The 25345-nt window shown below is 41.8% G+C and overlaps 1 protein-coding gene across 2 annotated transcripts in view; it reads left to right on the top strand.

Annotated features, from left to right (window-relative positions):
• Positions 1 to 25345, top strand: part of NVL (nuclear VCP like) — an 85753-nt gene that overhangs the window by 3410 nt on the left and 56998 nt on the right. For both annotated transcript variants that reach the window (XM_006133417.4, XM_075925268.1), the window contains exons 3-12: positions 1543 to 1595; positions 1719 to 1818; positions 4018 to 4069; positions 5045 to 5314; positions 13070 to 13193; positions 13529 to 13605; positions 13911 to 14045; positions 14891 to 14992; positions 17702 to 17819; positions 18543 to 18687. In XM_006133417.4, coding sequence (XP_006133479.2) covers positions 1543 to 1595; positions 1719 to 1818; positions 4018 to 4069; positions 5045 to 5314; positions 13070 to 13193; positions 13529 to 13605; positions 13911 to 14045; positions 14891 to 14992; positions 17702 to 17819; positions 18543 to 18687 — 1176 coding nt within the window. The remainder of the gene's footprint in view (positions 1 to 1542; positions 1596 to 1718; positions 1819 to 4017; positions 4070 to 5044; positions 5315 to 13069; positions 13194 to 13528; positions 13606 to 13910; positions 14046 to 14890; positions 14993 to 17701; positions 17820 to 18542; positions 18688 to 25345) is intronic.

Genomic DNA, 25345 nt, shown 5'->3' with positions numbered 1-25345 from the left:
GGATCCGACTTATGTCGGATCCGCAGTTACGAACGGGGTTTGCTGCCCGTCTCCCTGGTCTGCTGAGACGGGGAGCAAAGTCTCTGAGGACAGCGGCAGCGGGACAGCCGCGCCGTGTCTGGGCTGTCCGCTGCCCACGTGCTCCCCGGCTTTGCTCCTCGGCTTTCCTCCCCGGCTTTGCTCCCCGTCTCCCTGGTCTGCTGGTCTCCAGCAGACCAGGGAGACGGGGAGCAAAGCCTCTGAGGACGCTGGCAGCGGGACAGCTGCAGCGCGTCTGGGCTGCCCACGTGCTCCGCAGCTTTGCTCACGTCTCCCTGGTCTGCTGGTCTGCTGGTCTCTGAGGCTTTTCTGTAGTGTTGACGTGCTATTTCAAAATAAGCTATTTCAGGGAAAAATAATCCAAAATAGCTTATTTCAAAATAACTTGCTCTATAGATGTACCCTCAGTTGCCTAACTTTGCTGTGGTGCTTAAAAACACCTTGAAAAGAGAATTTTAAAGCATAATTTGAAGGAGGACAAGGAAGTAGCTTTGTTCATGCTTATAGCCTCTCTCTATCGTGGGATATATAGTTTGTGATCTGTTAGTGGAGGAATGGACAGTAACACAGCGGCAGTTTGCCAGGGTTAGCACCTAGCGAGCTACCGCCACTATATTTAACTATATTTACCTGCACAGCTGCAGTTACTGGTGATTGGCCGCAGATCACTGTTCCCAGCCAATGGCAGCGGAATAGGCAGGGACACTGCTTCCCGCAGTTCCCTTTGGCTGGGATTGGTGATCTGCAGCCAATGGGAGCTGCGATTGCTGGTACCCATAGCCATGCAGGTGGGGGCCCTCCAGGAGCTAACCCTGGTGGACTAGATCTAGCCCATGAGCCAGTATTTATCCACCCCTGTGTTATTGGAAGGGAACTCAGCTGCTTGATCATGAAGTTGGGAGAGCACATTCATTGCAAATGATTAAAGGGTCTGAATTTTTCATTATGCCAAAAAGAAAAAAAAATCCAATGGTTGAACTTAGTGCTTGTGAAAGTAATGGACCACATTGTTTGTAGCTGGGGATACGGTGTTGTGCAAGATTCCATTTACTAATTTATCAGTGCACCACAAGAAGAACCCATCCTTGTCCAGTTCCTAGCTACGTATGTAGACGTTGTGTATTTTGTTTGGAAATCCACATAGCTGATTCTTCTTTTATATTGCCATTCACTGCTCTATGTGCTCAGCTGACGAGGAATATTGCCATTCACTGATCTATGTGTTCAGCTGAGAAGGCGTTTCGTAATCCACACAAAATGTCCCTTTGAAGACCACTAACTAGAGACCACTGAGATTCACCTTGCACTTTTATCCCCAAAATTTAGTGTAGTATCACACTATTTGAATTGCACCTAATCTTTTTGTAAAGCCTGGGAATACCTTGAACCAAATCACTCTGCCATATGATTTGTTCCTGGATGCACTCATATAAACAATTGTGGAGTGTGTCACTACATGAAAGAAGGCTTCAGTGAGAAACTAACGTGTGCAATTGTTTTCAGTGCAGAATATGGCCGAAGAAAGAGAAATGCCTTTAGAATTCAGGTTGAGAAAGGTAAGTCTGTTAATATCATGACAAAAATACCAAACAAGTTAAAGAAGCTTTCTGAATTACTGACTACACTGTTGTTGAGCACTTGGTGTCATCTTCTCATCATATTCTTCTGTTTTTCCCTAGTATTTGAGATAATAAGTAATGAGAGAGAATTTGAAGATTTAACCACTTTAGAAAATGAACATGTGGCAAAAAGAGCAAGAGACAGACAAGGAGAGGATGAGTAAGTTGAAAATTTTGCTTTAAGACTACTTCAACAATGATGTTAGTGCTTTGTATCTTTTAAAAAAACCTAACTGTGCAGGCCCTGATCATGCAAGCTATTTCATACAGGTGCGCCCTTGTATCCTCATTAGCCTGTTCTTTGCTTGGAGGGGAAAAAGGGCCAGGAGAAGAAGTTCTTAATTCAAGTTACGTTCTAGTGAAGCAGGCCCATAGGCTTGAATTCAACCTGATAACTCACATAAAAACTATACCTTTTTACTGGGGTTATCTTTTTAATTGAGGTATGTGTATGTGTGTGTTTTGAAGACAAGTCCACTGGAAGGGATCCTCGTAGGTAAAAGGTAGGGATGTAAAATCTCGGCAAATCAGTTAACTGGTCAAATGTTAGGTTGACCTAACATTTAACTGGCTAAGTGGGATCTGGGCTGGGGCTGCTGCTGGCTTCCAGGCCCCACCAGAGCAACCCCTGTCTGTGGTGTGTTGGGCTCCCTGCAGATAGCGGCTGTGCTGGTGTCCCAAGCAACTTCTGTCTGTGGGATACCTAGGCCTGCTGCGGACAGGGGCTGCTGCTGTCTGTGTCAGGCAGATAGCTGCTTCATTCCTACTGGTTAATGGTTAATCTTTAACATCAGTAGTAAAAGGATTCATCCATGTAGCTTGTGTAGGATGGGGGCATATCTGTTAAATCTTTATATCTCCTCTGAGTCATACAGGTCTTATTGCTATTTTTTTTGTGCATGAAAACCTGAAATGCGGCATTTCAGTGAATTTTCAAAGGGCACACAGCCTTTTAGTGTTAGAGGTGAGCTTAGAATTTGCATTTCCTGGCTTCTAATCATGTGCACAGTCCCCTAGAGCATTCTGCCCCCATATATGTGTTGTTTTTTGTATTGTCTGAATTAAAAAGGAGACTTACTTTCAGCATTAAAATATTTTGGTCACTAACAGAAAATAGCCATTCAAATCAGTGTTTGTAAAATAGCGTATGTTTAATGCAGTACAGAACACACAGATGTTCTGAATTTCAGTTATCAGACCTTTAAACACTTTTCATAACAAGAAATCTGTTGGCTTTTTATTGACCTTATATTTTCTTGTGCAGTCAGATATCTGTAATAACAATCTAGAGGACAGTCATTGGAAGAGAGAGATACAGTGATCATTGTCCTGCAGTGCTAATTTCTATGGTCCTGTAGTGCTAATTTCTATGATTAATAGTACAGGGATAATCTGAAAGATTCAGATCTGGACTCATCAAGGTTGGGCAGGCTACAGCAGAGGTGGGGAACCTAAGGCTCAGGGTTCCCCACCCCTAGCCTAATGTACAGCTTTCAGACAAATTCTATCTAGTGTTGGAGTGTAGCTAAATAATTCAAAGAAACTTTTTAATTCTATAGAAACCAACTGTGTACACAAGGATAATATACTACTTAATGTGCCTGACTTCCCACAGTGTGTTTTTATAATGGTGCACATGAACAAAAAGATTTACACTGATATTAGCTGGCTTGAGTGTGATCATATTGCCTTCTAGAGGCTACAGCCTGCTTATGTGTTAATACTGCCACACAAACATGAATATTTCACTTATTTTAGTTGCTGTAAATAGGTACTGAGCTGTGGTACTGAAGTATTCTTTTTTAGCTAACACAATTTGTGTGGTTGGTTTATTTATTGGTAAAAAGCAGATTAATAATAGATAATATATTTTTATTTATTAAAATACAAAAATCCCTTGCCTCCTTGTCCCCATAAGGAATTCTGTTCATAATTTCAACCTTTTTATCTTTGGTTTGAATTTTAGCCTCAAAATTTAAAAATGAATACAGCTTTATTTCCTCAGATGTCTCCAGCCACACAAACTGAGTAGGCTATTCTAGCAGGCTTTGAAGTCTGATTTCCGGACTACCAGAATAGCTTTGTGTACTATAGAGAGCCCTGCTGGTGGCGGAAGCTCTGAGGATAGAAAGTTTCCCCTCTTCCACAACCAGATTTAGATTGGAGGGTGGGGCCGGAGGTACATGGCAATTGTATCTCTATTCCTCTCTCACAAACACAGCAGTATTATAATCCTAGCACAAAGAGCCTAGCATCTTCCTAGTGGAGAATATCTGTTTTGTTAGTTGTTCAGAAGTCTCATTGTACTGTTACAATATATTGATCCCATAATTTCTACCTCTTCACTTTTCTCCTAAAGGGATGTGGAAAGCTACACGGATGACTCAGATGATGATTACCCAGAGCATCTGGTAAGTCCATATTTCACTCTATATGGTATAATGCAATTGAAATGAACATGCAGTACACATATGAAATATATCAATACTCGTTACTTAAAATATACAAGCATTAAAATAGAGCTGTCACCATATATTTGGTTAAGGCCCAAACTTTGGTTTAGAATTCATTTATGGTGAGACTGGTTTTTTTTAAAATACATGTTTCAGTACTACAGGTTGAAACTCTCTTAACTGGGACTCTCTGGTCCAGCAGCATCCAGACCATGGATGTTGCCAGACTAGCGTATCCAAGTGGAGAGCTAGCTCCTGGGAGTCCTGCAGGCTGGCAGGGCAGTGGGAGCCCAGTATGGCAGTAGGAGGTAGGCACTGCAGCAGGAGCCAATGTGCAGAGGTGTCAGGGCTGCCCAGTAGGGCAGTGGGAGCTGACAAGGCAGTGGGGGCCAGTGAAAGGAAAGAGCTGGCTGGGAGGCCAGCGATCAGGGCAGAGCTGGAGGGGGCTATTGGCAGGGGGCCAGAAATGATATCCCCGGTCCAGCAATATCCCTCATCTGGGACTGCTCAGATTCTGAGGGTGCCGCACTAAGAAGGTCCAACCTTTACTGGTGTTTGTAGAAGTCGGCATCCTAGAAGTTACACCTGCCACAGTATCTCTGACCAGCTATGCCCACTCCATTCTGGCTGGCTATGCTGTTCCTTGGATACCAACCTGCTAATGGCTTGGTTGATGCCCTCATTCTGACAAACCAGAGGTAGCATGTTAGAATGAGCGCATCAGCCGGCAGCCCCCAGCTGGAAACCTGGTAGATGTGAAAAAGGTGCAAGAATATGGCTGGGGGCCATTTCTGAAGAAGGGGGGCATAGCAAATGTATGGGGAGAGGGCAGAATAGAGACTCAGTTATTGCATTAAGGCTGTTTGCTTGCTGAGGGAGATATCTGCAACCAATTTTTTTTCAAATTTCCTTTTAAATACTTCAACTTTGCAGCACACGAATCACCTGAACAGCTCTCTGTTGACCTTATATCGGAAAGGAGATCCTGATTCTATTCTAGCAACTCCAAAGAATGAGCCTACAGAAACCAGTACCACTGCACAAGTGACAGCTCCCAGAACCAGTGTTCTTCCATCTGGAACCCCGCTTGATACTAGGGTCACCGAAGGTGGATGGTTTATTGATAAAACTCCAGATAGAAGAGAAGACAACTTCTTAATTGACCTTTGTGAGGAAGAAGAAGAAAAAAAACTGGTTTCTGAGGTAATTTCTCATTTAAATCTGGTATCACTTAACTGGGTGTATACATTGGGTCTTAGTACATTTCTTACCTTATGTGATGATGCTTTGAAGTACAGTATGAAGATCAGGCTTCTTCTTCCCCATGTCCAGAAGATACTCATTGTATATAAAAACAAGTTTTAAGCTGTTAGTGGGCAATGCACATTTTTTAATACATTTACAGTGATTCATTCTAGTGGTTGCTGCATTTTCTTAGTGGATGAAACAGTGTAGATTTTAATTTTTGTGAAGCACTCTAAATAGAAAATGATGATGTTAAGATGACAGTTGGTTGGTGCCATCTTTTTTAATAAATATTGTAACTGTCAAAATATTCTGGTACAAATAATACAAGATTGTGCGTTACAACACAAATTTGTCTTGTGTATCAAAAACTTTCAAAAAACCTTTGTTTGAAATGCTCAGGTTTAAAGACTGCAAATCTAGTTAATTTTAAAAACCGTTTCAGGAATCACACTTGATTACTTTACCTTTTTCTGTGATTTTACAATCACATTTTGTCTTCTCCTGTTGTGTGACAGTCTCAAGCAACCAGGGGAAATAACAGAGGAAACTGTAAAGGGCTGTCTGAAACCATAAGCCACTATGTTTTTCCTTTACTACAGAAAACAGTTAAGTTTCACTAAAGCTTAAACTGTGTGACAGCTCACTGCCACACTATTCTCTTTTCCTCAACAGCAAAGTCCTTGAGGTTCTGCTAGATAGATAACATTCCGTGGAGCCCAGTTTCCAGAAACATCTTTTTGCAGTATCCTGCCCCTAAACAGGACAGTCACATAAATTGCTACATTACTGCCTCCCAAAGAGACAGTATACAGGAGACCCTCACAATTTGTGCAATTACTTTTAGTGGTTCTGCATATTCACGGGTGTTTCCTGGCCTGGTCTTGGGGGGGGGGGGATGGTAGGAATCGCAGTGAGTTTGAGAGCTATGTTGAGTTGCCCACAGCTCCTAGCCCTCTGTAGAAAGTTCAGGAGCCATGGGGAGCTGGCTGTGAGAGCCAGGAGCTGTTTTCCCAACTATTTGCAGATTTTTGCCATTCGCAGTGGTGCCAGGTACGCATCCACCACAAATGGCAGGGGTTTCTTATACATGCCAGTGTGCTTGTCTAGCTAAGGACCTGCACTGACTTTAAAATGCAGCACTGATATGGGTAATAGTAAAACTAAGCACACATTTATGACAAAGAACATAGATTTAAATGATACTAAGAAGAGAAAAAGAGGCCGGTCTGGTTAAAAAAAACAAACACACCTTTCTAGTGCCCAAAATCTGGCTTTAGCAAAGTACAGTCTTTCCCTTAACAGCTCTTTGAGGGTGCGTCTACTCAGCAGCATTATTTCAGAATAACAGCTGTTATTCCTAAATAACAATGAGAGAATCTACACAGCAATTCTGTTATTTCAAAATAAATTTGAAATAACGGATGGCTTATTCCAACTTCTGTAAACCTTATTCCACAAGGAATAATGCCTGTTTCGAAACAGCAGTAATGTAGATGCTCCACTGCTGCTATTTCAAAATAGCTCCTTCCCCAGGCCATTCAAAGTAATTACTCCCCAGTGCCTCCTGGGACTCCAAATCGCAGTAGCACATCCACATTAGAGAAGCCTGCCTCGGACTAATTTTGAGGCTTCTCTGTAGTGTAGGCGTACTATTTCAAAATAAGCTATTTCGGAATATTTCTTTCAGAATAACTTATTTTGAAATAAGTATGCTGTGTAGACGTACTCTTACTCATATCAGCTATCCACATCACTAGCCTCTCATGCAAATGGAGCCACTCGTCACAGAAGCAGAGGGTGCTGATCCTTTTTCCCCCAATCTTCCCTTTTATAGTACAGAGTACTTTTGAAATGAACTCCTTGAAAAGTGAACCCACACAAAATTCCTCTCTGCTACTGTGCTTCTTTGGGGTATAGGCACTAAGCTCCTTCATGCTCTGATCAATTTGTTTTCTTAGGTGCAAATGTACTTTTATTACCCTTTGTTTTGTAATCCAGCTATACCGTTTTTCCATCAGACCGTTAACTTGATCCATGCAGACAGGGAAATCTATGTTACTTGGTGGAAATACACATATCTCCAAAACTAAACTGAAGAGCAGGGCTACTCAGCTTTGGAAGGCGCCACAATGATACTCAGCATGCCAAGGGCCACAACTTAAGTGTGCAACAAGGAGTCCTATGGCACCTTATAGACTAACAGATGTATTGGAGCATAAGCTTTGGTGGGCAAAGAGCCACTTCGTCAGATGCATCTGACTAAGTGGGTCTTTGCCCACCAAAGCTTATGCTCCAATACATCTGTTAGTCTATAAGGTGCCACAGGACTCCCTGTCGCTTTTGCAGATCCAGACTAACACGGCTACCCCTCTGAAACTTAAGTGTGGCTGCATATACGTGCAAATATATATGCAAATAGCTTCTTTCACACGGACGGGCATGAATACAATTAAGGCAAATCTACACAAATTGCAGGCCCCATTTAAGTCAGTTCTGCTGATATTAATAAAATGCAATATTTACCAGATTTCCACCCATATGACAGCACTTCTAATGAGCACTTTTAAAAATAAAATTGTATTCCAGTGTTTTGGGTGTTTAGCTTGAAGCTTCAGTTTCTGAATTACTTGGAGTGATTTTACTCCGAAAAAGCCAAGCCAGAGCACTCCAACCTGTGGTGGGCAGGGAGCTGGGCGAGTCAAGCCAGACAGGAGAGGCAAAAAAGGACAGATGCCTGGGAACCCCATCCTGGATTCCCAGCAGGGCTGATGTCCCCAAGTGGGATTCTTTTATAGAACCATAGAGCTGGAAAAGAACTCAGAAGGTCATCAAGTCCAGCCCCCTGCTCTAGGCAGGACCAATCCCAACTAAATCAACCCAGCCAGGGCTTTGTCAAGCCGAGACTTAAACACCTCTAGGGATGGAGACTCCACTACTTCCCTAGGTAACCCATTCCAGTGCTTCACCACTCTCCTAGTGAAATAGTTTTTCCTAATATCCAACCTGGACCTCTCCCACCACAATTTGAGACCATTGCTCCTTGTTCTGTCATCTGTCACCACTGAGAACAGCCTTCTCCATCCACTTTGGAAGCTCCCTTCAGGAACTTGAAGGCTGCTATGAAATCCCCCCTCACTCTTCGCTTCTGCAGACTAAACAGACCCAAGTCCCTCAGCCTCTCCTCATAGGTCATATGCTCCAGCCCCCTAATCATTTTGGTTGCCCTCCGCTGGACCCTCTCCAATGCATCCACATCCTTTTTGTAGTGGGGGCCCAGAACTGGACACAATACTCCAGATGTGGCCTCACCAGAGCCGAATAAAGGGGAATAATGACATCCCTGGATCTTCTGGCAATGCTCCTCTTAATGCAACCTAATATGCCATTAGCCTTCTTGGCTACAAGGGCACACCGTTGACTCATATCCAGCTTCTCATCCACTGTAGCCCCCAGGTCCTTTTCTGCAGAACTACTACTTAGCTGGTTGGTCCCCAGCCTGTAACAATGCTTGGGATTCTTCCGTCCCAAGTGCAGGACTCCGCAGTTGTTGAACCTCATCAGATTTCTTGTGGCCCTATCCTTCAGTTTGTCTGAGTCACGCTGGACCCTATCTCTGTCCTCAAGCATATCTACCTCTCCCCCTAGCTTAGTGTCATCTGCAAACATGCTGAGGGTGCAATCCATCCCCTCATCCAGGTCATTAATAAAGATATTTAACAAAACCGGTCCTAGAACCGAACCGAACCTTAGGGCACTTGGCTAGAAACCAACCGCTATCCTGACATCAAGCCGTTAATCACTACCTGCTGGGCCCGGCCTTCTAGACAGCTTTCTATTCATCTTACCATCCATTTATCCAATCCATATTCCCTTAACTTGCTGGCAAGAATATTGCGGGAAACCGTATCTCAGGCCTTGCTAACGTCAAGGTATATCACATCCACTGACTTTCCCACGTCCACAGAGCCAGTTACCTCATCATAGAAGCTAATCAGATTGGTCAGGCACGACTTGCCCTTTGTGAATACATGATAACTATTCTTAATCACTTTCCTCTCTTCCAAGTGCGTCAAAATGGATTCCTTAAGGATTCCTTCCATGATTTTTCCAGGAACTGAGGTAAGACTGACAGGCCTATAGTTCCCTGGATCATCCTTCTTCCCTTTTTTTGAAGATGGGCACTACATTTGCCTTTTTCCAATCATCTGGGATTTCTCCCGATCTCCACAACTTTTCAAAGATAATGGCCAAAGGCTCCTCAATGACATTTACCAACTCCCTCAGTACCCTCGGATGCATTAAGTCTGGACTCATGGATTTGTGTACGTTTCGCTTTTCTAAATAGTTCCTAACCTGTTCTTTACCCACCAAGGGCTGTCCATCTTCATCCCATCTTGCGTCACTTAGCGCATTAGTCCGGGAGCCAACCTTGTCCGTGACTACAGAGGCAAAGAAAGCATTGAGTACTTCAGCTTTCCCCACATCATCTGTCACTAGCTTACCTCTTTCATCCCGTAGGGGCCCCACACCCTCTCTGATCACCTTTTTCTTGTTAACATGCCTGTAGAAACCTTCCTTGTTATCCTCCACATCCTTTGCCAGTCGCAGTTCCACTTGCGCTTTTACCTTCCTGATAACCCCCCGGCATTCTCGAGCTATACATTTAAACGCCTCCCTGGTCATTTGTCCAAGTTTCCACTTTTTGTAAGCTTCCTTTTTGTGCTTAAGTTCACCAAGGATTTCCCCTGTAAGTCAATCCGATCTCCTACCATGTTTGCCTTTCTTGCTACGCATCGGGATGATTTCTTTCTGTGCCTTCAATAGGCTTCTTTAAAATACTGCCAGCTGTCCTGGTCTCCTTTCCCCTTCATGTTAGCATCCCAGGGGATTCTACCCATCAGGTCTCTGAGGGAGTTAAAATCTGCTTTTCTGAAGTCCAAGGTGTGTATTTTACTACTCTCTTTTCTTCCTTTGGTCAGGATCCTGAAATCTACCATCTCGTGATCACTGCTTCCCAGGTTGTCACCCACCTCTACTTCCCCTGTTAGTTCCTCCCTGTTTGTGAGCAGAAGGTCAAGCTGCGCACGGTCCCTGGTCGGATCCTTCAGCACTTGTACCAAGAAGTTATCCCCAACATTCTCCAACAACTTCCTGGATTGCCTGTGTACTGCCGTATTGGTTTCCCAACAGATGTCACGGTGATTAAAGTCCCCCACGAGAACCAGGGCCTGTGATCTGTAAGCTTCTCTCAGTTGTCCGAAGAAAGCCTCATCTACCTCATCCACCTGATTCGGTGGCCTGTAGTAGACAGCAACCACAACATCACTGCTGTTGTTTGCACCTCTAAACTTAACCATAGATTCTCAACAGGTTTTTCTCCCTCTATATACTGGAGTTCAGAGCAGTCATAGTGCTCTCCTACATATAGTGCAACTCCTTCTGCTTTTCTCCCCTGCCTGTTCTTCCTGAACAGTCTATACCCTTCCATGACAGCGCTCCAGTCATGCGAATCATCCCACCAAGTCTCTGTTATCCCAATTAAATCATATTTCTTGGACTGTCGCTCTATGTGGGACGGAAGCAGGGCTACAAACATGGCCAGTTTGAGCCAATCGGCACCTTTCAGGCTTTGCCCACAAGGCTAAGCAGCCAGAACTTCCCACAATTCCCTGGTGCTCCTTGCACCTCCTGCCTGGGGGCTAGAAACTCAGACACCCTATACCCATCTGCTCCAGCCAGCCCAGGAGACACCTCGCCATTGTAGATCATGTTCCCAGTGGAGACTGTGTTCAAAGGATCCCAGCCACAGGCCTCATGTTGAGCCCTGCGTAACCCCAACCGCACTGTTGATTGCAAACAAACGGTCCACGGGCTGCATGTCGAGCAGCCTTGATGTAGAGAGTATTTCTAGCGCATGTGTATAACTCTATATACAACCCATACTTGCAATATTTTGATTTAAGAGCATGTCACTAGGTATCATATCACTTACCTTACAACACAGTGTTTGGTTAAATGTCGCAACAAATATGTTGAATATGCTCTTTGTCAATTGACAAAAAGGGGCCTTTAGGGACACAATATACAAAGTAAACTGGTTGAACCTTTCTGGCAACATCCATAGTCCAGCATGATTTTAGTTACTTAGATGTCTATTTATTATGGGTGTGGCCAAGTTTCCTGCGGTTCCATATAGTTTGTTTACAGTCTTGGTTCTCAACATTTTGTGCTGTCATTTAGTTCTAATTTACTCCTAAATGCCTTCTGAGAGCCCAATAAGCAGCGGGAGTGTTGGTAATGCTGCTAGACAATATTAACCACCTGTGGTTTGGCAAATTCTCTGGTTCGGCACCAGTCAGATCCAAAGGATGCCAGACTAGAGAGCTTTAACCTGTAGTAATTTTAGGTGGTGTTTAACAAAAGTAAACCCAGCATCTTCAGGCAGAAATGTGATTACATTGACCCTTCAAGGCAGGGTGGGGAACTTTTTTTTGGTTAGAGGCCACTGACCCACAGAAAAATCAGTCGAAGGCCACACACAAGTAAAAAGCAGTCTCCTCCCCCCAACAAACAAACAAACAAACAAAAAATACCACTACTCTAATCTAGCTCCTTAAGAGCATAAAACCAAAAAGCAAACACTAAAAATCACTAATCTGGTTCTGAAAAAGAAAAAAAACAACAAAACTTAGTGACTTGGCTCCCAACAAGCTTAAAAAAAAAAGCTGGAACTCAGTCAGTGGACAAGGCATATCATCCTTTTGGCTCATCATTTTGCTGGCTGACTTACATAAAATTGCTGGTGGATGTGGAAGATTGTCATTTTAGCTCTAATAATAGTGTCCGCCCTTACAAAGAAAAACAGAGTAGCAAGAAGATCATTGTGAAATAAAATGTCCACTAAATTATGTTCAAAACAAAACACAGCAAGCAACTTGCTAACTATCTCATCTTACTCATTTACTCCATTCACTCATTTGTATTTTTCTTGTGTGTATATATAGTAATGATCCAAGTTATTTGTCAAATATTCACTACAGTACTAATGGTGATTTAGTATTTGTATTACGATAGCATTTAGAAGCCCTACTTATGAATCAGGATCCTATTGTGCTAATTGTTGTACAGTTTGTATCACTGATAAATTAACATTGTTTCTAATGGAGGTGTTTATAGCACAGACACAAACACTGCTGTATTGAGACAGTATTTGTTCCTTTTACAGTAATTATGCAATTCAGGGTTTGTCTGCCTGGGAAAACTCTAGAATAACTATTGAAATATAAACTGTCCTGGAATATCTATTCCAGATTAGCAGCCCACATTCATGCTCTTATTCAAGAATAAGGGTGTCTGTACACATAGCTGTATTGTAATTGCTATTATGTTTTAAATTCACAACCTACCTTATTTCTGTATAGTGTTCCTGTGTAGATAAATCCTAACTTAAATTACCTTTTAATTCTTAGATTTTTTTCTAGTTTATGCATGTAATTTTTTTCTGGAACTTTAGATTAGAAAAAGACCAACGTAAACCAATCATTAGTTCAAATCATTTATCACTTGTTTTTAACACAGAAAGGATTGATCATACCTTATCTCTTACTATCTATGCATGAAGACCATATTTTTTTCTGCTTTTGTTTGTTTTTCTTTGAAGTGTCTGTGAGAGAGACATGATTACTTCATTCAAGTTTTTTTGTACTCTAGAAATCAAAGGACCTTTCTTTTTTGGAGAGTGAAGGAAAGAAGACAAAGGGTAAGAGACGAAAAAGAAGGAAAGAAAGCTCTCAAGACGTAGATGAAGAAATAGAATCTGTTTTGCGTAAGAAAGGTGAGATATGTGATTTCTGAAATTGCCTTCTGAGTATGTGGGTGGGTGGTAGCTGCATCAATTAAGATCAGAGATAATTCTGCACTTCCAAAATGTTGGTATTTTTTGGGGGGGGACGGGAGTCTGGAGACTTTAGGGGAGATGTTGATCCTTCATGTTGCACTATAAAATATTCCAGTCCTGTAACTGGTGCACAAGAAATAGTTCTTTCTGTATAATCTTTTAACGTAAGTGTTGAGATTAGTGTCTGTCCTGTGGATATTTGTAGTCACTGGCTTCTGCTGTGTCTAAATTCTAATAACTTCATTTATTCCCTTTACTCTTTCTGCCTGCAGTTAAAACTAAAGGACCAGAGCTACAATTCCCTTTAGTGAAATTTGAGGATGTGGGAGGCAACGATGAAACTCTGAAGGTTAGTTTTAATTAAACCCTTACTATATTACTTAGATGACAATGAATAAAACTACATCTATACAAAATGAGGGAGGTGGAGCCAAAGCAGGACTGATTTGCATAGGAGCTCAACAAATAATATGCAAGACTAACAGCTGTCTCTAAACGACTTATGCAGTCAGCAAGACTAGCTATAGATCTTAACTCAAACTTACCACCCTTATATCAGTTACTGAAATAAATGAGACAGAAGTTATCCTTCTATGCATTTTAGTGTATACATTTTTTTTTCTGTCTGCTCTATTTTTATCTTTTTCCTTATAGGAAGTATGTAAGATGCTGATACACGTGCGTCACCCTGAAGTATACAACCACTTAGGTGTAGTCCCACCACGAGGATTTCTTTTACATGGACCACCGGGGTGTGGAAAGACATTACTAGCCCAGGCAATTGCTGGGGTGAGACTGCATTAATATGTGATTTCCCTTCCTTCAGTCTGCTCTATTAATTGGACTTAAGATAGGGAGAGGGTTGATAGACTAGAATGTTTTCCTCTTTGCTTTTATCTATTTTGCCTCTTCTATCTTATCTCAAAATAAACATCCATTAGAATTTAAATAGCAGAAATGCAACTTGAATCAGGATTATTCCTTGATAGAGCATCATGCAAGGGAAAAATATTGCATTAAAAGTTCAGTTTATTCTTGCAAGCATTCACAATGAATGGACTTTCGACAGGCCATGTATTAATGTAAAATTTGATCTGTTTACAGTAGAAGTTTTCAGCCTGGATTTTTTTTTTTTTTTTTTTTTTTAAGGGCATGAAATCTGTTTTTGGCTGTTACATGGCTGACTTTATGGGACGGTAACTCCATGACTTTAAACTTGGAAGTTACCATACAACAGCTATTTGGTCTATATCAAATAAGATGATGATTTATTCTCATCAAACAGCCACATCTACAAGTAGCATTCTTATCGCTGATTTCATCAGAAAGGTCAGGGATTATTATTGCATTTTAGTTCTGAGAATGAACCACTTTTTAATTGTAGAGGGTACCTGCAATTCAGGGTAAAGACAGTTAGTTTTATGGCATGATAGAGCAGTTGCACTGTCACTGTCTTTGGGCCTGTTCTGGGGATAAATGAAGGACTTGTATTGCCAAGCTTGTCCATACAGTATCTCTTTTTTGTTTTTAATGCTACTTTCACTTAAATGGCTGTGGGCTATATAAATTGTTAAAGTGGGAGCTGGAAGACAAGTTTAAAAATTTCATATTGATGCTCTTTACATTTATTCCAGGAACTTGAACTTCCGATGCTCAAAGTAGCTGCTACTGAAGTTGTATCGGGAGTATCTGGGGAGTCTGAACAGAAGCTGAGAGAGTTGTTTGAACAAGCAGTGGTGAGGCCAGGGGGCTGAGCTTATAAATTGCTTGCTCCTTTCTCTTCATAAAACCTTTTAATGGTCCCTTTCTGCTGCTACAATTTGAATTTGATTAAATTATTTGTATTACTGTCAAACCTAGGATCCTCATTCATGTACTAGGGCCCCCATTGTGCTAGGTGCTGTACAACCCCAGAACAAAGACACTCCCTGCCCCAAAGAATTTTCAATGCAATATAAATTATAATATAATGATTAACGTATAGGTCACTGTTAGGCAATTCACTGCATAAAATGCTTGGCTTTTATATATACTGGAGTAATTACTATTTTGTTACTTAAGAAGTTAACCTCTTCAGTGTGTGTCTGAATTTGGGTACATTAATGATATTAGAATGAAATAAGAAGTTGCTGGCAAAGATCTAGGAATCGAAGGAGGTTAGGATTAAATCTTCCCATTCCTGCATAATCTAATATATAAAGGAGAATGTTTGTATGTTTGTGCACTAATAACTTGGACACTAGAAGAGCTACCGCAACCAAACTTTGCATGGGATAACCTTTCATCCAGGAGAAGGTTTTAAGGTACTTTTAAACCTAATTGGGTCCAAACTCAAGCTGTAAAAATCAAGAAGTAACCCGCCACGCTGCACTGCAGGGGCCGTCCCGCCCACCTTAGGTCCCGTGCCCAACGCCTGTGGCCCTCAGCGCCATCTGGGACTCGCCCCCTCCCGTCCGTGAGGTTACATAAGCAACCCTCTCTCCCACCCTCCTCCGTCGGCATGCAGTGCCCCGACCCCCACAAGCACAATGGCTTGGGCATTCGCTCTGTCCTGTCCTCCGTTTCCTTCCCTCCCTCCCCACAGCACCTGCAGCTCAGGGCGCAAGCTGGGATGCCCCTCCCACATGTAACCTCACCTCCACCCGGAGTCGCACCCCCCTCTCCTCCTGGGATGACATGGAGCTGTATTTTATCCCCATAGAAATCAGTGCAACTTTTCTACCATTCAAAAAAAGATAATGGACTACTGTTTTTCTACATTTTGTTCTTCCAGTTTACCGAGCAACACCGGGTAACTCCAGCTAGTCTTAAATATACAAAGTACCTCTGTGTTACTGGTGTAGCCTATACTAAGGATGTGAATGGTTAATATCACCCTTAACAGGTGATGCTTACCGGTTGTGATGAACTGCTGGTGATTGTTCCAGCCCCACAGGGCCTACCTCAGGCAGGGGATGTTCCAGCCAGGCTGGAGTGGCCTTCCCGTCCGCCCTCCCTTAATCAGTTAACCATGTAAACATTATGTTTAACCGGTTATCTAATCAAACAGAACTTTATATTCCTAGCCCATGTTATTCACATGAATAATAACTTCCTAAAATCAGGCAACATTGGTGAAATCAAGACTAGATTGGCAGTGACCATACACTGATCTTGAGAGTATCTTAGTCTGCCTAGTTCTCAATGACAAGCGAAGAAAAATAGAAGGGGTAGGCTATTTACTAAAAATAACTTAAGTAAATCTCAGTATAGGCCCATAAGTCCTCCATATTTGCCTTTTGAGAATACCTGCTTTTCCTTCTCCATTCCCCACCATCACCGCTGTTTTGAGGCCTCTCAACACATGCACCAGTCTTCTTCATGGGATTCAGAGAAAGTAAGGATTCTGGAATAGGGTTAGTTCCTGTCCCACTTTGAACCTGAACTGCTGTTTTGCATTTAAAAAGCCATTATTAGAAACAATAGGGAAACAAGAACCAAACTCATGGTATAAAATGTATAATGTGGTTTAAAAAAAATATTCCTTACATTTAAAATGGTCTGGCTCTTAGATATCAAAATTAACTTTCAATGGAATTTATTACATAAAACAAATTTTGAACTAAAACATCTTTTTTTAATGTTAGCCACTTGTATTTGTTACCTTAAATTGCTTTTTCAGTGACTCTTGTGTCTCAACAAAAGACTTTATTCTAGCATGTACCGTGTTTTTGTACTGTAGTTCCTTCATAGCATAATCATGCTCTTTCTGCGCTAAAAATGCTGATAAACTCAGAGAAATAATACAGGAAAAGCTGGATGACACACATGCTACACTAGATTTACAGCTTTATCTGCCTTTCTAGATCAAGATAAGTTAGTATAAAATGAAAGGCTGCAGAAATTTGTTATGATTTATGTGTTCCCTGCGTTAGCTCCTTGAACTTGATCTGATTCTTCTACTAACCTGAGTTAGCAAATGGTTTCTGTTATCACCCATGTCTCCCCCTTGTCCATTATGTGGGGTTAGCTCTCCAGATTCTACAGCATTAGTGACGACTTGCCTCTGCCTTAAAAAAAAAAAAGTTAAATACCTAATCTCTCTCTTGGACTTGAATATTTTCAAATCAGCAAACAACTGCCACTGTGTAGTGTCTGTAGAAGATACAGAGCGACCTAAAATATATTTTTGAAAAAAATCTTGTGCTTTAGTTTCCTAATGATCTCAGCGCTATGCATAGTTCCATAGTATATTTGTTCTTCATTCTCTAAAAGAGAGCAGGGCTGTTGCGGGGAGGAAAGGGGCATTGGGGTTTGAGACTGGGTGGTTGTTCAGAGTATATGACAGCACTTAAAGTAATATATATATCTTTTAAGCTTTGACATGGGAAAACCACTTTTCTTAAATTATTACTTCTTATTGCTGTGTATATCTCTAGTGTTTACAGTGGTGTTCTTGTTCCTAGTCCAATGCACCATGCATCCTTTTCTTAGATGAGATTGATGCAATTACACCAAAAAGAGAAGTTGCATCGAAAGACATGGAGCGGAGAATTGTCGCCCAGCTTTTAACCTGTATGGATGGTAAGTTTCAGCAGTGAAATTACCATACTTTTATTTTTTAATTAACCTCCTTCCTCTTTTGAAGTTTAATTTTGGTTCTATGTTAACTTCTTTAAAATTAGATTTAAATTGAGGTTTGACCAGTTTTGATAGATAAAGATCCCAAGGCATTTTTGCTGAAGTGGGGGATATGAAGGACAGTTTCCTGTTTAAAATCTTTTTATATAACTTCTTTCTGCTTTATTAGATTTTTCTGCACATCCAGTGACACACACTTACTTTTTGTGGATATGATGGAATTAACTTCCTGTCCTGTCTAGCAATGTCATTATGCACCATTAACAGTAGCCATATTTCATCCTAAATGCAGTTTCTTTTCTGTAAGAAGGGAAATTATTTCTGAATGTTGTAATTTACAGATGAATTTATGCAGAACCCTTGAAACCCTTTCAATAGTATGTAAATATATATGTTGGAAAAGTGCTATGTAAATTATGTTTCAAATGCTTGAGATTGTGCTTTACACAAACTGTGTTGCTAGTAGAAATAAAGATAAGTATCTAGAAGTTCTTGTGCTTAAAAGAGAAGCAACTGTTTAGCATAACAGTTATGGTTTCCCAACAGTGATCAAGAGTAAATATGTTTTTGCAGCACAGATTTAAGAAAGAATAATGTAAATAGTGATGTTCCAACAGGAAGATACAGCTCTTTTCTGAGTACATGTTTATTGTCTTCCATCCTCAGACCTGAATAATCTGGCTACCACTGCTCAGGTCCTAGTCATTGGCGCTACTAACAGACCAGACTCGTTGGACCCAGCATTGAGGCGCGCTGGAAGATTTGACAGAGAAATTTGTCTAGGGATTCCTGATGAAGCATCTAGAGAGAGGTATGTCTTAGTAGGCTAACGCTTCTGATTAGTATAATGGTTGCAAATTAGTGGACCATTAAGGACAAATGTTCAGCACAAAGAAGCAGAGGCATCCAATCAGTCTGCACAGGTAAGTGGAGAAAGGGTAACAATAAGTATATCTCTGTGTTGTCTCTGTCCAATCCATCCTGTGGATGCATGGATAAATCTTCTATTAATGTTGTATTAACAAATGTTCTGGGCAACTCTTTAAGAAGATCTGGAGTTGACAATACAAATTTGTCCGGCTCTCTGTCCTTAAATCTCTTTATTCACCTGTCATAGTTCCAGGGCACAAATACACCTTAGGTCAGTGGTCTCCAACCTTTTTACACCCAAGATCACTTTTTAAATCTCAGAACAGGCGAAGATCTACCGCCCCACCCCTTCCTTGAAGCCCCGCCCTCTCTATTCTCCTCCTGTCCATCACTTGCTATCCCCAGCCCTTACTTACACACTCTGGTAAACAGTTTATTTTTAAATTATGCGACACATACAATTAAAATCACATGTTTATAGTTATGAAATAAGTGGTCTGTTTTTTATTCATGCTATTTAAATCTAAAATGAAGCATTTATAATTATACATTTTGTGGGGACGGAGTACTGTCACTGGGGGCAGGGGAGAGGGAACAGGGTGCTGGGAGGGCAGAGGACAGGATTCTGCAGCAGGGGACAGAGTGCCAGTGGGGACAGAGTTCGGGGAGTGAGGACGGGAGTACGGACAGAGTTCAGGGAGTGGGGACGCGAATGGGGACAGAATTCGGGGAGTGGGGACGCGAATGGGGACAGCATTCTGTAGTTGAGGACAGGGGAGTGGGGACAGGGGAGTGGGATGCCAGTGGAGGCAGAGAGTCCCTTGCATCTCCCTCCTCCCAGCATTTGCCGCCCCCCCCCCCCCCCCCCCCCGAAACCAGTGCGTGCCTGCCCCGGGGCCAAACCCCCCCCGCGCAGGGAAGCCCCGCGCGCGCGCCTGCCCCAGGACCAAACCTCCCCCCCCCCCCCCCCCCCGTGTGCAGGAAAGCCTCGCACTCACGCCTGCCCGCCCAGGAAGCCGACCCCCCCACCCGCGCAGGGAAGCCCCGCAGGCGCTTGTCCTGGCACCAACCCCCTCCCTGCGCCGGGAAGCCCCGGGGCCAAACCCCAGCGCGCCGGAAGCCGACACTACCTCCGTCTTCTCTGGAGGTAAGTAGTGAGGCTTCTGGGGGGGTGGGAGGGAAATGAGGGCGGGACTTACAGGACGCCTTGTGAGCGACTGGTCGAGGCCTCGAGATCGACCAGTAGCTCGCGAGCAACCGGTTGGTGACCACGGCCTTAGATTCTTTAGTACCTTTTGAATGGTTTCCTGAGATGACAAGCCTGACTTTTTGCACTCAATTCTAAGTGGAGCCATGTGATTCAACTATGCTTAGAGTGGATCTCTAGGTTGCAGCTGCTTTGTTTCCTAACCACCTTACTGCAGTAGACCCAAATGCATTTGGCACTAATAAACCCTTTCATTCTGGGCCCTTCAGTGAATTGACTAAAACAATTCAAAAACAGTGTCTTCAAAACAAAAATTATTTATTAATTTACCAAGGATACAAAACCAGTAGAGCAAAGAGTAAAAACAATGGCAACCCTGCTCTTTGGTCTTGCTTACAAATGTTGGTAAGGCAAGAATAAGATGAGCTAAGTATAGGGTCCTGTAATGGTTTCTTAAATCTTAAATGAATCAACATGTTCAACAGAGTCACTATGGATAGTAATTCCGTGCTCCAATAATAAGAATATAGCGGTAGGGATATATTATTGTCCACCTGAGCAGGACAGTAATAGTGACATTGAAATGCTAAGGGAGATTAGAGAGACTACCAAAATAAAAAACTCTATAATAATGGGGGATTTCAATTATCCCCATATTGACTGGGTACGTGTCACTTCAGGAAGAGATGCAGAGATAAAATTTCTCAATGGCTTAAATGACTGCTTCTTGGAGCAGCTGGTACAGGAACCCACAAGAGGAGAGGCAATTCTCAATTTAGTCCTGAGTGGAGGGCAGGATCAGGTCCAGGAGGTAACTATTACAGCACCACTTAAGAATAGTGACCATAATATAACAACATTTAACATTCCTGTGGTGGGAAGGACACCTCCGCAGTCCAGCACTCTGGCATTTAATTTCAAAAAGGGGAATTACACAAAAATGAGGACGTTAATTAAACAGAAATTAAAAGGCACAGTGACTAGAGCCAAATCCCTGCAAGCTACATGGAAACTTTTTAAAGAGGCCATAATAGAGGCCCAACTTAAATGTATACCCCAAATTAAAAAATATAGTGAGAGACCTAAAAAAGAGTCACTATGGCTTAACCACCATGCAAAAGAAGCAGTGAGGGACAAAAAGGCATCTTTCAAGAAATGGAAGTCCAATCCCAGTGAAATAAATAGAAAGGAACATAAACTCAGTCAAATTAAGTGTGAAACTGTAATAAGAAAAGCAAAAAAAAGATTTTGAGGAACAGCTAGCCAAAAACTCAAAACACAATAGCAAAATGGTTTTAAAGTACATTAGAAGCAGGAATCCTGCTAAAAAACCAGTGGATCCCTTAGACAATCGAGATACAAAAGGAGCAATCAAGGACGATAAAGCCATTGCGGAGAAGCTAAATGATTTATTTGCATCAGTCTTCATGGCTGAGGATGTTGGGGAGATTCCCAAATCTGCACCGTCCTTTGTGGGAGATGAATCTGAGGAACTGTCCTGGATTGAAGTGTCATTAGAGGTGGTTTTGGAACAAATAGAAAAACTTAATGTTAACAAATCACCGGGACCAGATGGCATTCACCCAAGGGTTCTAAAAGAACTCAAATGGGAAATTGCAGAACTGTTAGCTGTGGTTTGTAATCGATCCCTTAAATCGGCTTCCATACCTGCTGACTGGAAGATAGCTAACGTGACACCAATGTTTAAAAAGGGCTCTAGAGGTGATTCTAGCAATTACAGACCGGTAAGTCTAACGTCAGTACCGAGCAAATTAGTCAAAACAGTAGTTAAGAATAAAATTGTTAGGCAAGTAGAAGAACATAATTTGTTGGGCAAAAGTCAACATGGTTTCTGCAAAGGGAAATCATGTCTTACTAATCTATTAGAGTTCTTTGAAGGGATTAATAAACATGCGGACAAGGGGGATGCAATAGATATAGTATACTTAGATTTTCAGAAAGCCTTTGACAAAGTCTCTCACCAAAGACTCTTGTGTAAATGACATTGTCATGGGATAAGAGAGAAGGTCCTTTCATGGATTGAGAACTGGTTAAAAGACAGGAAACAGGTTAGGAATAAATGGTAAATTTTCAGAATGGAGAGGGGTAACTAGTGGTGTACCCCAAGGGTCAGTCCTGGGACCAATCCTGTTCAACTTATTCATAAATGATCTAGAGAAAGGGGTAAGCAGCGAGGTGGTCAAGTTTGCGAATGATGCTAAACTGTTCAAACAAAATACAGGACTATGTAGCACTTTCAAGACTAACAAGATGGTTTATTAGATGATGAGCTTTCGTGAGCCAGATCCACTTCCTCAGATCAAATAGTGCAAGAAAATAGTCACAACCATATATACCAAAGGATACAATTAAAAAAAAATGAACACATATGAAAAGGACAAATCAAATTTCGGAACAGAAGGGGTATTATCACCTCTAATACCATTAGCTCACAGACATTTACCTCCCCTCTTGCCCCCCGCATCCCCGTTCTGTTCTGAAATTTGATTTGTCCTTTTCATATGTGTTCATTTTTTTTTTAATTGTATCCTTTGGTATATATGGTTGTGACTATTTTCTTCCACTATTTGATCTGAGGAAGTGGGTCTGGCTCACGAAAGCTCATCATCTAATAAACCATCTTGTTAGTCTTTAAAGTGCTACATAGTCCTGTATTTTGTTTCAGCTACACCAGACTAACACGGCTACATTTCTAAACTGTTCAAGATAGTCAAGACCAAAGCAGACTGTGAAGAACTTCAAAAAGATCTCACAAAACTAAATGATTGGGCAACAAAATGTCAAATGAAGTTTAATGTGGATAAATGTAAAGTAATGCATGTTGGAAAAAATAACCCCAACTATACATATAGTATGATGGGGGCTAATTTGGCTACAGCAAATCAGGAAAGAGATCCTGGAGTTATCGTGGATAGTTCTCTGAAAACGTCCACACACTGTGCTGTGGCGGTCAAAAAGGCAAATAGAATGTTAGGAATTAAGAAAGGGATAGAAAATAAGACACAGAATATCTTATTGCCCATGTATAAAACTATGGTACACCTACATCTTGAGTACTGTGTACAGATGTGGTCTCCTCACCTCAAAAAAAATTTTTTGGCCTTGAAAAGGGTTCAGAAAAGGGCAACTAAAATGATTAGGGGTTTGGAACAGGTCCCATATGAGGAGAGGCTAAAGCGACTGGGACTTTTCAGTTTGGAAAAGAGGAGACTGAGCGGGGATATAATAGAGGTCTATAAAATCATGAATGGTGTGGAGAGGGTGAATAAAGACAAGTTATTCATTAGTTCCCATAATATAAGGACTGTAGGACACCAAATGAAATTAATGGGTAGCAGGTTTAAAACTAATAAAAGAAAGTTCTTCTTCACACTGCGCATAGTCAACCTGTGGAACTCCTTGCCAGAGGAGGCTGTGAAGGCTAGGACTATAACAGAGTTTAAAGAGACGCTAGATAAATTCATGGAGGTTAGGTCCATAAAAGGCTATTAGCCAGGGGTTAGGAATGGTGTCCCTGGCCTCTGTTTGTCAGAGGCTGGAGATGGATGGCACAAGACAAATCTCTTGATCATTGTCTTCGGTCCACCCCCTCCGGGGCAGTTGGTGCTGGCCACTGTCGACAGACAGGCTACTGGGCTAAATGGACTTTTGGTCTGACCCAGTATGGTCATTCTTATGTTCGTGGCTCTTCTCAGCTGTGGCAAAACAGCTATATTACTAGGGCTAAGCAGAGGAGTTGCATCTTTGCTGCTATAAATCTGGCTATTGTGTTTCAAATACTTCTTATCTAGGCCATTTCTTTTCCGTTTTACAATCCCTGTTGATTGTATGGCAAATAACCCATCCTAAATAAACAGAGGTATGCCCCGTGTTCTTAAAAATTGATATTTCATAGTTTGTTATATTGACATTAATAATTCACAACTTGTGCCATTTCAAGGAGAAGGAATGGTGAATGGGAGGAGAACCTTCAGTGATCTTGCTCACATGTGAGTGAGATTGCTTGGATAAGAAAATCTTGAGCATTCTTTTGAACAGTTGAATCATGGAGTCTTAGCATTCCTCCATATTGTTTTCTTAAAGGACAAAAAAAAATCAGTCTTATGCATAGGAGTATGACAAGAGGGTAACAGAGTAAGGGAATAAGTTACAAGTATTGTCAGTTTCATTTAATATACAACAAACCCATTATATAGAGGGAATGTTTCTAAATGATTAGGATGTGGCTAGCAATCCAGGTGCCCAGGAGCAGCTGGAATGAAGGGGATTTGTTTAGAGTTGGGTCCCATTTTACTGATTGCATTTGTTTTTTATTGACATGTGAGGCCCCACAAGCCCGCAGAGCATAACCCTTCCTGACAGGTCACTTCTCTGTAGGCCATGCTAGCTGCCAGGAGAGGCTCCAAACTCTAAACACGAATGAACTATTTTATTGGCGGGTGGGGCAGGAGCAGGAAAGATACAGGGGAAGGATTGGCTCATGATGTAGGAGTGTGAGTGGGCATGATGGGCCGAGAGCATTTGGATAGAGGGTGCTGTCCAGGGGTGGGGAGCAAAGAAAGTTGCGAGTAACTTGGGGCCATGGAGAGCATAGTCAGACTCAGTGCAAGATTAACAGGCTCTCTGGCTGTGAAAGTGGCCAGTGAGAGTGGGGTTGGTGAGCATAGCGAGCAGGGGGCATAGCCCCTACTAATAATTTTATAAATTGTTCCAGTCAAAGCTTTAGCACAGTGCTAACAGCTTGGATAAATGATGCCCAGATCAAATAGAAAGTATTTTTTAAATGTAAAACAATACTAAGGGTATGTCTACACTTGCACCCTCTTTCGAGAGAGGGATGCAAATGCAAACATTTGAAATTGCAAATGAAGCCGGCATTTAAATATCCCACATTTCATTTGCATATTTGCGTTATGGCGCTATTTTGAAATAACAGATGCTGTTAAGACGTGAAAACCCTTCTCTTGAAAAAACCCTTATTCCACATACAATGAGGTTTACCAGTTATTTCGAGGTTTGCATCTTCATTTGTCTTACCAGCATCCTTTCCAGTCCTCAGGTGAAAGGATTACTGGGCCTTAGGAAGGAAATCTTTTAACCTCTGACATGGAGAATGCTCTAGAAGAAAGGAAAAGTATCCATGTTCTAATTAAAAAAAATTTGTTAATGTGAAGGGAGGAACATATTTGATGACACAATTTGAATGAATTCATCTTGGATTAGCAAGTAAATTGTATCGGTTGGTAGAATTTGTGAGCATCAGCCAGAGCAATAGTCTAGAAATTCCTTAATATTTCTCTGCTCCTGTATCTCTAGCTGCTGTCTTTTTTTTTTCCTTTAACACTTTTTTTTTTATTCTCATTAGCTACAG

This window comes from Pelodiscus sinensis, chromosome 3, assembly GCF_049634645.1.
Source record: "Pelodiscus sinensis isolate JC-2024 chromosome 3, ASM4963464v1, whole genome shotgun sequence".
Taxonomy (NCBI): Eukaryota; Metazoa; Chordata; order Testudines; family Trionychidae; genus Pelodiscus; species Pelodiscus sinensis.
This window is presented reverse-complemented; position numbering and strand designations above follow the sequence as displayed.